General features: G+C 34.6%; 1 protein-coding gene across 1 annotated transcript; it reads left to right on the forward strand.

Annotated features, from left to right (window-relative positions):
• The first annotated feature begins 326 nt into the window (after positions 1-326).
• On the forward strand, positions 327-15,151 carry LOC121330376 (carboxypeptidase Z-like). Its single transcript, XM_041276858.1, has 11 exons — positions 327-522; positions 1,716-1,745; positions 2,514-2,888; positions 4,663-4,878; positions 6,369-6,598; positions 8,463-8,624; positions 11,092-11,250; positions 11,376-11,511; positions 11,780-11,919; positions 13,048-13,147; positions 13,799-15,151. Exons 1-11 carry the CDS (start codon positions 402-404, stop codon positions 14,140-14,142), a joined length of 2,013 nt encoding a protein of 670 aa, XP_041132792.1. The 5' UTR covers positions 327-401; the 3' UTR covers positions 14,143-15,151.
• Positions 15,152-15,537: the final 386 nt, after the last annotated feature.

Here is a 15,537-nt window from a genome sequence, read left to right on the forward strand (position 1 = left end):
TGTAGTGCAAAAACATACAAGTCATCGTTGTTTTTCAATGGTTACTTTATTGATGTCTCTTTACCATTATTATAATTTATAGCGCCATTTTACCATGTCTTTCAAGCTGTTTTACGTCACACTGCCCAAAAACTAACTTTTCGTTGTAAATGTTTGAATTACCCCTTCAAGAACGTGAACCTATCAAAAAAAAAAAAAAAGAAAGGATTCCACAGATCCACAGAATCTGCTGTACCCCCGTGGTATTTTTTCTAAAAAGTGATGCCGCTTCGGTGTAATATGATCTTTACCCGTATTCCATTGAAAACGCGGCCATTTTTTAGGGAAAGGTTGTTTCTCTGGAGGCTTGCTTTCCATAGTAATTAAAACCTAGAGTGCATTCTAGTGAGTGCCACATCACAATGCATATTGGATACAAACGGACCAAAATGAATTCGCTTGTCTTAGTTCTATTACTTTTTTCACTAGTTTCAGTAGTTTGGTGTTTTCCATCACTCTGTGAAGAAGAAGACGCACTTTTAGGTAATGTATTTTGAACATGTTCTTAAGACTTTACTAGGTAATGTATTTTTTAACATGTTCTTAACAGTTTACTGCATGGCCAGTGTTTAAGTTCAGCCACAACTTGAGGTTGAAAACGTTGTTCTCCTGCAGCTGAGTGGAACCGCTATAGCTAAATGCACACACAATCTGCATGAATAACCATATCAGGTATTTCATTTGTGCAGTACTTTCGGAATAATAAATGTCAAAAGTGCTATTTTACTTCTGTTCAATGTTTTAGCAGTTGTTTTAAAAATACGTCTTGAGTAGTGTTACACATCTTTAAATGCACAATTCTAAGAGCTAATTAGTACTGGCAGTTCTGTAAACTGTAAACTTAACAGAAACATATTTAAACGTTAGACATTTTATTGAGACCCTAGAGTACAATGGAACTACATAGCCCCCCCCCCCCCCCGCGTCCTTTAAAATGCTTTGCGGCATGTTTTTCAGTTACCCCCCCCCCCCCCCCCCCCCCCCCCCCCGCCCGCCCAAAGACAGAAAGAAATACATGTATAGGCAAACAAAAACAAACGTGCACTTAAACTTAACTTTAACAAATAAATTCAAAAACTTTTTGTTGTGTACAATCAAAGTTTACTTACGACATTGTGTAAGAAGATTGTCTTGCTGGTTATTGAGATCTGACAAAAAATAATATCCATGAAATGAGTTTATGATCTTTTGTACTATTTATTGGCACACATTTCAAGTGAAAATGTATGTTACAAGTAAAGACAACTATTAGGTAGTGTCATAAGCCTCATAAAATATCATAACGATCTTAGCCTATGTTGCTGAACTGATGTATTGTCATAGCACATACACGTAAACCAGGATCACATAAAAGCGAAACATGTTGTGACACAGGCAGCACTGTACTGTATTTACACCTTCTTGTGTGAGTCGTATGTGTCGGTTTCAGGCACGAGCAAGCGAATGAGGTTCCATTTCCTTAGCAATGGCTTTACTGCCATCTAGTGTATGAATCTGTAAAACCTTTTTAATTTTCAGCATGTGGTGGCATTATGACCAACATTAAGTCGTCCATTGTGCCTTAAGAGCATTTCCCGATGGGATGGGATGGGGGAGGGTACTATGGTTGTGCATTACCATTTGTTTTCACTCAGATATTACATGATTTTTATGTCAATTTCCTGTTTTTGTTATAGGTCGCTGTAATGTTCCAGTGGAAGTAAAACGTAAGGAATGTACTTGAATATCAATATAAAAGTAATCAAAAAGTTTGCATGCGTTATTATTGAAGTTCATTTCCCATATGGGTGTGATAATTTATGCTTTGTCTGCTGTCTGCTTTGTAAGAAATAGTACAGTTTATTAATTGGTGAAGTGAAACAAATACCAAATGAATGTTCCCCAAAAAAGAAGCAATATATTCTTCAATAATTTCATAGTATAAACCACAAAAAAACTGCTAAAATGATTTTAAGTCCTTTTCAAAGAAAGTAGACAATGTAAGCAAATAGATAGTAACACTTTTGTAGTGTTAGAAAGCGTTTTTACAAGTAATCTCTCCCCCAAATCCTGCTTATGTTTGCAAGATTATGACTTAAAAATGCAGCAGCAACAGTCATGCTTGCTAATTTTGGCAGCAGTGCCTGCATATCAGTTTTGATCTACACTTTCCACTAGGCGGCGCAGTCCAGCACTCCAGTCTAGCAGCAACACATGCACTGTCTGTGGTGCAGTGAGCATTGAAATGTGTTCAGCTTACTGTAATACAAATTGATCATCACCCTCTAATTTAGGGTGACAAGGAGTGTGTTCATGAATTAGATTTTCCAGTAAGCTGTGAAACCCACATTACTGAATGTAGATCAGTTTATTTTCATTTTAAAAAGTTAGTTATATTATTGCATTTTGCAAGCAGGCCCACAATGGTTAAATGCCAAGATCAGAGCCATATTGATTTTGTTTCGTACTAACTTATACTTTTTCTATTTGTACAGCAATTTGCACAGACATTGTCTTAGGTTATTGTGATGATATGCCCTACACTAAAACCATGTACCCCAACTTGCTGGACAATAGAAACCGAGAGGCGGTAGAAACAGGTCCTGAGTATGTTCTCCTGAGTGTCTTACACACGTTACTCAAAGGGGAATGCACTCCCGATCTCAGGATGCTGGGATGCTCCATCCTTGCTCCTCGGTGCGAGATGAACAAGATTTTGAAGCCTTGCAGGAGTGCCTGTGAAATGCTGAAGAAAAACTGCATGCACGCCTTCGAGGCCATTGAGATGGCATGGCCATACTTTCTGGACTGTGATCGTTTCTTTGTTGGTGAAGAGGAAGGATGTTACGACCCGTTGGAAAGTCTCAGAAGTATGTTGGTTTGCTTTTTGTCTTTTTTTATTCACAGTTACAAACAAAACAGATAAACACAACACAGATGGGTAGGAATCAAGTAAAAATGTAATTTCTGTCAAGTTTCTGTAATGACCTGCAAAAGTAATGTAAAAGAAAAGTCTTGTCTTTAATATATCCTTAGAAAATTGAACTAATGTATTACCTTCATAAAAATATTATCCTAGCATGACCTAATATAAATGCAAGAGCATTAATATCATTACCAAAGCTATTGTTTTGCATCACCTTGCAGTTATGGATCTATGGATGACTTTCAGACACTTCAGGGTATCCTGATGTAGGTCTCATCTAAATCTGTTGGTTTATCAGAGCTTCCTTTGATTTAAATGAGTAACTCACATACCAAACACCTTGACCGAATTATACCTGGTCAGTATAGATTTTAGAGGGATTTGATTTGCTAAATGCATTACTAAAGTGATAACCAAACAATGACGTTTATTACGTCTAGCATAAAAATATTTATTTCCAGGACTGAAGATTATCATCACTTCCCTCCAACAATACCTTGGAAACCTTTGGTCCCTGTTGTACAGTAATAAAACAGAAGGCTGTGTCATCTTCCGAGTTGCTAAAACCACAAGCCATTAAAGGGTACATAAGGACCTTTTTATTTTATTGTTCCCATGTGTTTCTTAACAAACTACTCACAATGTTTGTTACACTGTTAAATTATCACACAAATGTAACAACATTCATAACACAGTGCCCCAGTGTTCCCTATACACAAATAATTATTTCTCAAAGCTTATGTTTTTATGCCCATTTTCTAGTCACAGAACTATAACATACAGTAGAGTTGGTAAAGTCAGCTACTTAATACAACTAAACTAGTACAAATCTATATTTAATAAATATTTCAGCTTTGTAACTAGGGTCTTGTATAAATACAGCAAATTCACATGCTGTATTTAAATACTGTAAAACAATTTTCTACAGCTGTACGATACAAAAACATACTTAAAGGGTACATAAGGACCTTTTTATTGTACTGTGTTACACGTTCCCATGTGTTGCTACAACTGTTTACGTAAGGTGTTGTGTTGTATTTTTTTTATTTGTTTTGTTTTTTACATTTTGACCACTTTTTTAAGCTTTTAAATTGCATTCCCTGGCTCAAGATGGCCTCCCATGTACCCGCATGGACCTCTCAGAACTACATTTCCCATCGCCCTGGTCAAAATGTAAAAAAATGATAAAAAATTAATCAACACACACATCTTACGTAAACAGTTGTAGCAACACATGGGAACGTGTAACACAGTACAATAAAAAGGTCCTTATGTACCCTTTAAGTATGTTTTTGTATCGTACAGCTGTAGAAAATTGTTTTACAGTATTTAAATACAGCATGTGAATTTGCTGTATTTATAGAAGACCCTATTCACAAAGCTGAAATATTTATTAAATATAGATTTGTACTAGTTTAGTTGTATTAAGTAGCTGACTTTACCAACTGTACTGATTGTTATAGTTCTGTGACTAGAAAATTAGCATAAAAACATAAGCTTTGAGAAATAATTATTTGTGTATAGGGCACATTGGGGCACTGTGTTATGAATGTTGTTACATTTGTGTGATAATTTAACAGTGTAACAAACAATGTGAGTAGTTTGTTAAGAAACACAGCAAAAAAAAAAAAAAATAGGGGATACAAGGCGTTGATCGCAAATAAGGTACTGTTTAAGATTAGAAACATGAAAAAGTAAATATCTTTTTTTCCTAACAGGCAGACATGAGTTTGTGGATGATAACTCTGCCCCTGAGCAACTTTCGACTATTATTCAGTTCACATACCATTCACACTCACAGATGACAAACATTTTAAAAAAGACAGCTGCAAAATGCTCAGATATTTCAAGAACGTACACCATTGGCCGCAGCTTTGAAGGAAAAGATCTTATTGTGATTGAGTTTTCTGATAACCCTGGGCAACACGAGTTACGTAAGTAATTGTTTTTATACGTTTATACCGTATATACAGAGGAATCTGGGCTCTTATTGTGAAAGTGTGATCCTTTAAACATTACAACAATAACCATGACCACCTATTGATCAGACTGTGATTTGGTTGAGTTTGCTGTAAGCCGATGACTTTTATTCAGTTTGTGGTACGTGTAGTATGTTGATATTTCAATGTGCAGCAGTGAGACAAACACATATGAAGAACTTTTAAATGAAAATTAAAATGCTTCATATTGTTACTGTGGGTTGTTTTCATTTGTTTATTCCCAACAGCATTATTAATTGTGGTCTCATTCAAAGACATGTGTTACAAGGTCTTACCTAACGCAGCAAGTCATACCAGTGTGAGCGTATTTTAATAGATATTTAACAGATCTTTTAATAGCCAGTGGGTGGTTGTTGTTTTTAATAGTTTGGGAAACACTTTGTTATATGTGTGTTATGTTCTCACCCCATTGTTAAGGTGTAATTAGATTTTCAAAGCAATCCAGTAAGTGGTTTAAAAATAGAACCAAAAAAACACCCAAACAGACATCTATATAAAAACATGTTTGCACTTTAGGGTTATGCTGCCCATTTTCTCGATTATAAAGAACTCAGGCGTTAAATTGACAGTTTCAAGCTGTGAATTTGTTTCCACTGCTCGTCTCACGAAGCAAACAGTATCGTTGATGCTTAAAGCCTGTCAAAAACTAGTTTCTAGAGTTGAGAGGATCCTCTGACAGCTTGAGTTCAGTTTCTTTTCTTTATCTGCTCACCCTTGTAAATGAGAAACATTCTCCTTTACTCCTTTTGAGCTTGACTGTAAACTGTTAGAGAGTACAGCAAGTGTAATAACATTCATTTAGATGATTGTACATTTAGTGGCCTGGTGTTATTTCAGTGTGAACACCCTCACGTAGAAAGTGTTACACGTAAAAAATAAGAGGTCTACAAAGCCATGGTAGCACAAAAAATATCAAAATGATTTGTTTCTTTTTATATTATATATTCTGCCATTGAGGGCTTTCTAATTATTGATGAACGACACAGGTACTGTATTAACACAGCTCCTGATCCCAGTCATGCACCTGGCTGGTACACGTTTCTTTCTGACCTTTGTGTATTTTCTGCAATATCCAACAGCTAATAAACCACAGAATATACAGCAACAGTAAGCTGTTATTTATTTTACATCAATATGCTGGTCTTGTATAATATCATGTTTTCCATACAGATATGTATATATAATTGACAGACTCGAGCCAAAGAGTAGTCAAAGAAATAATTTGGATTGGGAAATCTGTAGTATGTAAATAAGGTGATAGTGTTCAGCTTGTTTTTGGTAAAACTAATTGGTTACAGCGATCTGTATTTCACAAAGCAAATCTAGTAATATAAATAATCTGTAGAGTGTATTCTACGAAGCACGGGTCGTTCCAGCTTGACTGTAAACAAATTAATAACCTGTGTGCTTGTTTCTTCCGGCAGTTGAGCCTGAAGTTAAATACATTGCCAATATGCATGGAAACGAAGTTCTCGGAAGGGAGCTGCTGATATACCTTGCACAGTATTTGTGTTCTGAGTATCTGCTGGGAAATCAAAGGATCCAGACCTTGATCAACACCACCAGAATCCACCTGTTGACCTCAATGAACCCTGACGGATATGATCTGGCAGTCTCAGATATGGGGGATACAGATGAACAGGAAGATGCTGAAGTAAATATCAGACCCCAAGAAACACTATGGATACTCTCTGGAACTCTTCTCATTCAACCCCCCCCCACCAGATTATGTGTATCATTCTAAATATTGCAGTTGAAATTTATTACATTATGAGTTACAAACACGCCTAGCATACCGCAATAATAATAATAATAATAATAATAATAATAATAATAAATAATAATAATAATACCAAAAAAAAAAAAGTTTTTAAAGAAAAACTAAAAATTCTTAAAACATTTACTGAAATTTGATACATATCATTATTGGTAACACTAGTTTAGGAATCCGCTATAAGTGGTTATAAAGAGTAGCAATAACAAAACAATGGCACAAGTGTATAATAACTGTACTGAAAAACAAAACAAAAACAAAGCAACCCCATACAATTGGTGACAGACATATAAAGACAGACAGACAGACAGACTGTCAATTATAGTTAATGTAGTATTGGATAAAAAAAGCCTTTTAAAATTCAGATGCAATACAATTTAATGTCATATCTGACAGCGGGGAGGGCCTTACAACTAACTTGTTGATTTCTGACACCTTTTACTCACTTGTTTTTATTAATTTTAGGTCAAACTTTTGCAAACTAATAATAGCATACCTCTGGTTATTTTCTACCATTAGACTAGTTATTTTCTAGCAGTTTTCTATGCTCTTTTTAACCTTTAAAAAAAACAAAAGGCAGAAATGATATAGAATATACATTTAAATATATTCATAACATGTATTTTTTACCTCCCTTTTATGGTGATTATTCTGCATTCTGTTGCCCACGATTCTGATGTAGTGTAGACAAATCTATGTGATCTGTACTTACAGGCATCCTGTCTATACCACAGCTCTGAGGAATGTTTAACTAGGTGCTGTATTTTTTTAATTAATATACCCATTAGAAATAATTTAGAGAACATCTCAATATTGGAGCAATGGAAATCATAAAAGTGTTGTGCTAATAATTTTAAAAAATCCTTCAATTGCAAAAGAAGATATGGAAGTTCAACTGTAACTTGGTTATTGATGGAGCCGGTAACACAGTAAAATAATGGCTGCAAATTCACAAAGATTTCCCGTGTAATTGTTCAAGAATAAATCTTGAAAATCTTTTGCACGAGTATTTGTTTATTCATTGTTTAGGTTTCTTGTAATGGTGGGTGAGTATCAGGGTAAATAATCATTAGGAGCGTTTCTTCACTTTTCAGAGAAAGTGCCTAAGCCATTCAGGTGTTACTCCCTCATACTTTAGAAAATGGCAGCTATTAGATTAATACTGGTTATATATATATAATATATATATATATATATATATATATAATATATCTATTTATATATATATATATATAAATGTTTCGATTTTAAGGTTTTTGTAAATGTTCTTTGTGTTATAATCATAACAAAAATACATTGACAGAGACTTTAGGTCAAAACTTTAAACTCTTTAAAATAATGTCCGCAAACGCATTAAGAGTTCCTACAGAGTATGAAGTAAAATGTAAAACCAAGCATAAAAGTGATTTATTGAGGTGAACAAACAAAAAATGTATACTGATAATGTACAGTTATGTTTCTTACTCGTCAAGCTGTAAAAACACCCCAACCATCACCACCAGTAAGACATTTTCATTGTGCATGTTTTAAGGTTGGATTCCTTTAGTCCCCCTGCAGATAATGGGGTGCTGGCATCTTTTGAGCCAGAGGCTTTTCTTGCTGTTCCTCTCTCATGTGGTTCAGAAGTAAATACTATTAACCACTGAACAATTCAGAAGCTAACATTATTTTCTACTGAATTGCAACACAATAACTAATATGTACTTCTTTTATAACAAAGCTTATGATTATGTGAACATTTTAGGCCCCGAGATACAATGGATGGACGAGTGGAAGAGCAAATGGTCAAAACATTGACCTGAATCGGAATTTTCCAGACCTCACCTCCATTGTTTACCAGAGACGAAGGAACAAAGGATTCCGTACGGACCACATTCCAATTCCAGACTCTTACTGGTTTGGTAAGGTAGGAATTCCCCAATAATATTCTTTATAAAAAAAAAAAAAAACTAAGGACATGTAGAAAAGTTCTGTATAACAGAAATAAATGGATTTTCAAACATTTTAAAGTCAAACCTATTATATATTGCATATATTATACAAATGGTGTGTATACGTGAAGATCCTGTTTCTCAGCCAGTTTCTATCACAATAAATACAGTAATCGTGAAACTGTTAAATTACAAAACTAAAATGCCATTATGGTCCCCACACTATGTAGTACAGTTTGAGTTTCTGTTGTGCAAAATGTTGATTGTGTGCAACAGATATAGCATTCTCTGGAGAAAGACAAGAAAGAAGCTGAAAAGGCGTTTGCATCGTAAGATGTTGTTGTTGTAAAACTAAAAGGGTGTCTCAGTTTCCCTATTTTGTCCAGTACACTTTTATAGTGACACCAGGTTGGGGAGTGACAACCAAAGCATTTTTCATGAACTTTTCACCGTTTAACAAAACTAGCCTTATACCTGAGGTGCATGCATATATATATATATATATATATATATATATATATATATATATATATATATATATATATATATATATATATATATATATATATATATATATAATAGGTATACAGCTTACCATCTATATTTCCTTTTTCTGAAAGAATAGTTTAAATATACATCTTCTTTATCACTTACTTTTTTTTGAAAGACCTGAAAACATACAATCTGGTGTTAACATTCAATTTGACATAAAGGCTTTATGTACAGGTGCCATTGTCGGGTTGTGCTTGTGTGTGTGTCTGAACAGCAAAGCAGATTGTATCAAGAGCAAAGCAGCACTACAGGCTGAACTCTCGGGTTTCTCAAAAACATTTCAAGGCTGTTTTCTATTATAAACATTGGGAAAACTCATTTTGGTTGCTGGCTCTTATCTGGGGAAAACGTTCACCTCCTCAATGTTGTTTAGAACTACATTGCCAATAAGCGTACGTTCTAGTAAAGTTTGCGATTCTGAATATGTGTAATAGGTCATGGTTTCATTTTGAAATCTGGTTATTTATTGAACAGTTTTACCTTGTGAGCTGTTTGTTCGAAATAAAAGTTCAGTATCAAAATATTTTTTCTTTATGTATTCCTGAAAACCGTTGCTGAAAGTGGTTCATACATATTACTCCTTTCCAGGTATAAACGTTTTAAAATCAACTCAATACCTACTTTGATCTGGAGATGGTTATCTAAGTGGGAGAAAAACGCTGATATGGCTTAATACCCAATCAGCTGCTCCTGTTGTGTCTGCATTTTCTTTATTCAATGCACATTTCCTACACAGAGATGTAACATATGTAACTGACTTAGTTAAGATATGTTTTTATGATTTAGGGTTTTAGTGTATCATTAAGCTGCAAAACTGGAATTTTGAACTCTTTATCATAAAGTATTTTTAATCATATTAACATGTGCTGAGGTAAACTAAGCAACTGCCTTTAAGATTTTTGGGCATTATACAAAGATTACCGGTATGTACCAAACTAAAAAAAAAAAAAAAAAAAAAAAGTATTTACTGCAAACTAAAGGTCTATTTTAAACTTTATTTTCTACAAATAAACAAATAGGGGCAAGACTGATGGAAATCTACAGACTTAGAAAAACAATCTCTCTGTGCCAGTTGCATGCAATTGCTTACAAAATTATGCAATCCTTTTTGCTTTAAATGAAACAGTCTGTTTTGAATAGTACAGAAATAGTACAATTTGTTATAGAATGCTAAAATGAAAAATATGAGCTTTGATGTTTACTTTCTAAATTGGTACTTTCTAAGATGTTTTTTTTTTTTATTCCTCTTCTTTATACTAAAATAAATGACAAACTACAGTAAAATGTTGTTTTAAGGAGACCTCAGCATAAAGCCCATAATTAAGGCTGTTTTTTTACAGTCTTGATTTGCTTCTGTTGCCAGCAACATAGACAACTTAGTTACACCAACCTAATGTTTCTAAATAGAGAGGCAGTATATTCTGCTGCATTCTTTCCACATACAACAGTACAAATCACCAAATCCATTAATTTATGTAAAATCAAGTTAGAAGATACAATAATATGTATAAAGCTGAATGTTATTATGAGAGCTATTTTGAACCACTTAATTTCATGATATTTTACCCCATTGATTAAATGGCTAACACCACTTTGACATATTTCCATATTGAAATACCTATTGTTAAAATAGCAGTAGAAATATGTCGAAACAAAGTTTAACAAAATATGTAACTCCATTTATTATATATTATTATATATATATATATATATATATATATATATATATATATATATATATATATATATATATTGCAGCTACAGTGTTAATGTTTTGTCAGAGATCTGCTAATCTAAATAAACACAAAACTGCACATAATAAAAATCAATGAATTGAAAAGCTGTGTGAAAATGCATGCTGTACAATGGTACGGATTTTGTATAACACAGGTGGCTCCTGAGACTTATGCTGTCATGAAGTGGATACGGTCAATACCCTTTGTGTTGTCTGCCAGTTTACATGGAGGCGATTTGGTTGTTTCCTATCCTTATGATTTTTCAAGGCATCCAGAAGAAGAAAAGATGTTTTCTCCGACTCCAGATGAACAGGTAACATGTCCGGACCAACGGAAAGCAAAGATGTCAAATTTACACAAGGTCTCTACAGTTCCCATATGGAAACTGGGAGGACCAGTAAAAAAGGTGGCTTTTTTGATGCCTTTTACTTTCCCCAGGTGTTCAAGCTGTTGGCAAAGTCATATGCTGACCAACACCCTGTTATGCCTGATCAGTCACGTGACAGATGTGGAGGAGAGTTCGCCAATACAAATGGCATTGTGAATGGAGCTCTTTGGTACAGCTTTGCAGGGGGTAAGAGCAATGCAAGACTACAGTAAATGCATGACATAAAACCTTTTTTAAATAAAATCTCATTTTTAACATGTGTTATTGCAAATTTAAATACAGTGATTAGGAATATATAGCTTTTCCTAGAGCCACAAATGAGGTGTGTCTCCTGGGTTTCTACTCCTGGGTATTCTCTGTACACGGGGAGATTTAGGTCTGAATGGTATATTGTATACATGCTGTGTTAATTGAAATATCTGTTGTTTTTTAAAACTATTTCACTTTCTATTAGGAATGTCAGATTTTAACTACCTGCACACCAACTGTTTTGAGATAACTGTGGAACTAGGCTGTGATAAATTCCCCAGTGAGAGTGAACTTTATACAGGCTGGCAGGAAAACAAGGAGGCCCTTTTGACCTATATGGAGACGGTATGTAATTTTAAGCCAATTACAAATGCACATAGACTTGTCCAATCAACCCTATTCTCAAGAATTGTTGAGATAGATTTTAAAAAAATGCAGAATCACTGATGTAGGTAATTTGTTCATATTTTTACTCTACTCAGTCCAGGAGATACTGGGCATGTACTGGCCTCACACACTGCAGACGAGCATCTCAACCACTATGCAAAAACAGCCAACAGGCTTGACTGCTTTCATGGTTATAGAGCTTTTAAACTTGTCTCATCTCAGCGGCAGGGACAGAACCCGCAACGGCTGTGCATCACACTACACCGCTCATTACACAACCCAAATATGTATATTTTCCTTAGGCTTCTCAAATTTGCAGTGAAAAATCTCTTCCAAAGTATGGGAAAGGGACACTTTGCTCAGAAATATTTCTAAAAGGATTACAAGCGAGCAACTGTACGTAAACTCTCCGTAGATAATACCTGTTTCTTTTCTTGTATCAGTTAGGTAAGCAATTGAAAACATATATGTTGCAATAACTCAGAGCAGACTCAACAAGAGCCAAATTGGTCAGTTTGCTGATAATTTTAGAAACTGTTTTTGAACAGTTTAGTTCTAATAACCATGACTGGGTGCAGGACAAGTGAATCCTTTCCCTGTCAGGTCACATGTAAGCAACATATATTTAAATTAGCAAGCCATCATTGCAGCCATCACTAAATTAGCAAGCCATCATTATTCAATTTTTTTAGGTAGGCAGAATGTGGGGCATTTATTGCCCTTTTTTCCAAACTTGCATGGATTAAAAAATACAGTTTAAATTTATTTATTGTAACCAACATTGTATACATTTTTCAATGAAGGGCAGTATAAAATGTCAAGTCTTTTGACAGATGTCTAATTCAATGGTGTGTTTGATTGAATAGTGCCATATACGGCATAAAGTGGGTCCTACAGCAGTGCTGTATTTTTTTTATTGAATCTAACCCTCAGACCTCTGTTCCTCACAATGTATCATTGTATCCACAATTAAATTGTTATACCCTTGTTAATAGTCCTAAGATTTTAATATGATTTTTCACTAAAAACTACCAAAACTGGTACAAAATGGAAACCATGTTTCATGATGCTGTGTTGCTTTTTCAGGTGCATAGAGGAATAAAGGGAATAGTAAAGGATGAATCCGGTAAAGCTATCAAAGGAGCTCGCATCTCAGTAAGAGGGATACGACATGACGTGACCACAGGTAACCCTTCTATCCACAGTGTCAAACTCTGCAGGCTCTGGACACTTTTACAATAGCTGCTGCTATGAACATTTTATCCATTTGGTTTACACTGCATACATGTGCATGCCAAATATATCTGGAGAAGCAGTTATTATGCAGCTTGGTTTGCCTATTCTTTTAGTACTTATCTGGTATTAGAATCTGGAGTTATAGGGAAGGGGTTGCCTGTCTCTTATGCATGTATGTTACACTTTTTACATTAAGAAGAGATGTTTGTTTTGTCAAATAAGACTGACGTGTATGCTAATATTGGTTATGTATTAGAGTTGTAATAATAGGTTTGTTATTTTCTGGTATATTGTCAGCATTTTTATGAAAATTCTAAAATCTATTTAAAGAGACCACTTTTGGGTACTGTTGGCAATTCATGGCATGGAATGGCAGGGGGGGGTCTTTATGTAGAACTATATCATTGGTTCATTATACAGAAGTGCAGTAAGTTTGCAAAATATTTTATTTTCTCCCTGTCTGTATGTACGTATTTTTATAAATAATGTCTGTTCTAAGGATAATAATACCATTCTTAGTCTAATTTTGAAGCTCGCTCATGAATGGTCATGATGACACTGTTTTTATTTTAAGGTATTTATTGTGCTTTTCTCTTCTTAGCCGAGGATGGAGACTACTGGAGGATATTACCTTCTGGAGTACATATAATCACAGCTTCTGCTGAAGGCTACTCAAAGGTCATCAAGAAGATTAATCTACCATCACGACTGATGAAAGCTGGGCGTGTGGATTTCGTACTGAAGAGCGTGGTGGAGGAACCGGATCTATTTGTTAGTATTCCTCAGGACACCTATGATCGATTTGATCCTTACAATAAGTTTGATGAGTATGGACGCAGTGGGAACCAAGAGCCTGAAGAGGAGAGGCAGGAGAAGCCTTGGTGGTGGTCATACTTTGCCTTTCTAGGCAACAATCAACCAACTTGGCTTTTAAGGCGCAATTAAGTTTTAAGTGAATTCATAAGACATGCTGTTTTTTCCCGATTCTTACTAAGTATTTGCACACTGTTGCATCAAGCAATCATTTTCCACTAGTAAATGCACATTTGAAATACTAAGAAGTTATTCAAATTCATTTTAGAGCTCAGAGCAAGGCCTTGAGATATTGTTGCTATAAAAAAGAAACAAACAAATGGAATTGTAGCGTCAAACTTCCATTTGTATGTATTACTGTTTGTTTAGTGTGGTTCAGAGAAGAAATAGAAACGAATCCATGAAAAAACGTCATGAATTATGTGACTAGATATCAAAGTTAACATGAGGGTCATTTTAAAAAATATATACTGTAAACGTTTTATGAACTGGGTATGGTGGAAAAATGATGTGCACAGGCAATGAATGCTTTTTGTTTTGACCTACAGTACATGCACAAGGTTTGTGAGTTAACCCGCACATATGTGTAATGTGTTGTTTCCCACTGACGGTTTTACAACAAAATCGGACTGTGCTGAACGTTGGTTAGGACATTTTTTAGCACAAATTATTGAGTATCAAAATCTGGGGAGGTTCCTGTCCTGATTATACACTTTCATTTTACATATAAAGTATCCAGAGAATTGCTTATATAATGAAAATAGTTTTGGACTTTTCACCACAAGTTATTGAGAGTATGTCACACTTACACTTATATTATGCACATGTGTTGTGTTTTATGTTTACTAGCATACATACTTAGTTTTTCCACACAGTGGCTGTGTTTTGCTGCCTACAGTCAAACATCCTTTACAGTGTGTGTCAGGTCTGTATTCATTTTTAGATAACAGTATATGCACTAGTGAGGTTTTTTTAATACTTTTTTTATTACTATCATTTTATACTGATGTTAATTTCCTTTTCTTGTGTCAAGTGTGAATATTCTTAAAGTATGCATTATTGTGCATTAAGTATATCAATGTCCAGATCTTTTGTTTTTTACACATTAAGTGTTAACAGTAATAAAAACTTTATATATTCACATCATGGGATTTATTTATTTGCTTATTTATTCAATCAGTAACTAAAAGAAAAACATTTAGTGCCTAATGTTTGCTGAATATGCATATATACGAGGCAACAAATACCACACACGTCTCTTAAACGGAGAGACAAATTCTTTGTATCCCCTTGACATTCATGAAATAAAATCAACCCACTATAAACAAAAAATAAAGATTTAGAATTCAGAGGGGCTGGAATCTGGAACCAAAAAAGGAACCCGACCGGCCGGCTTTAACTTCAGAAATAAGGTCAAGAGGAATATTACCAATCATCTGTTGTCGTGGTGCCGCCGCCTTTAGCACAAAACTCCAAAAAAGCATTGATCCTGTAACACATCTGATGCAGTTTGCACCATTGTCAGTG

The sequence above is a fragment of the Polyodon spathula genome, chromosome 2 (assembly GCF_017654505.1).
Source record: "Polyodon spathula isolate WHYD16114869_AA chromosome 2, ASM1765450v1, whole genome shotgun sequence".
Classification (NCBI taxonomy): Eukaryota; Metazoa; Chordata; class Actinopteri; order Acipenseriformes; family Polyodontidae; genus Polyodon; species Polyodon spathula.

Excerpts from the sequence above, each read along its gene's own strand:
- LOC121330376 (XM_041276858.1), top strand. The coding sequence starts at position 402 with ATGCATATTGGATACAAACGGACCAAAATGAATTCGCTTGTCTTAGTT. Across the intron at positions 1,746-2,513 it reads TGTTCCAGTGGAAGTAAAAC|CAATTTGCACAGACATTGTC; the intron begins GTAAGGAATGTA and ends CTATTTGTACAG. Across the intron at positions 4,879-6,368 it reads CCCTGGGCAACACGAGTTAC|TTGAGCCTGAAGTTAAATAC; the intron begins GTAAGTAATTGT and ends TTCTTCCGGCAG.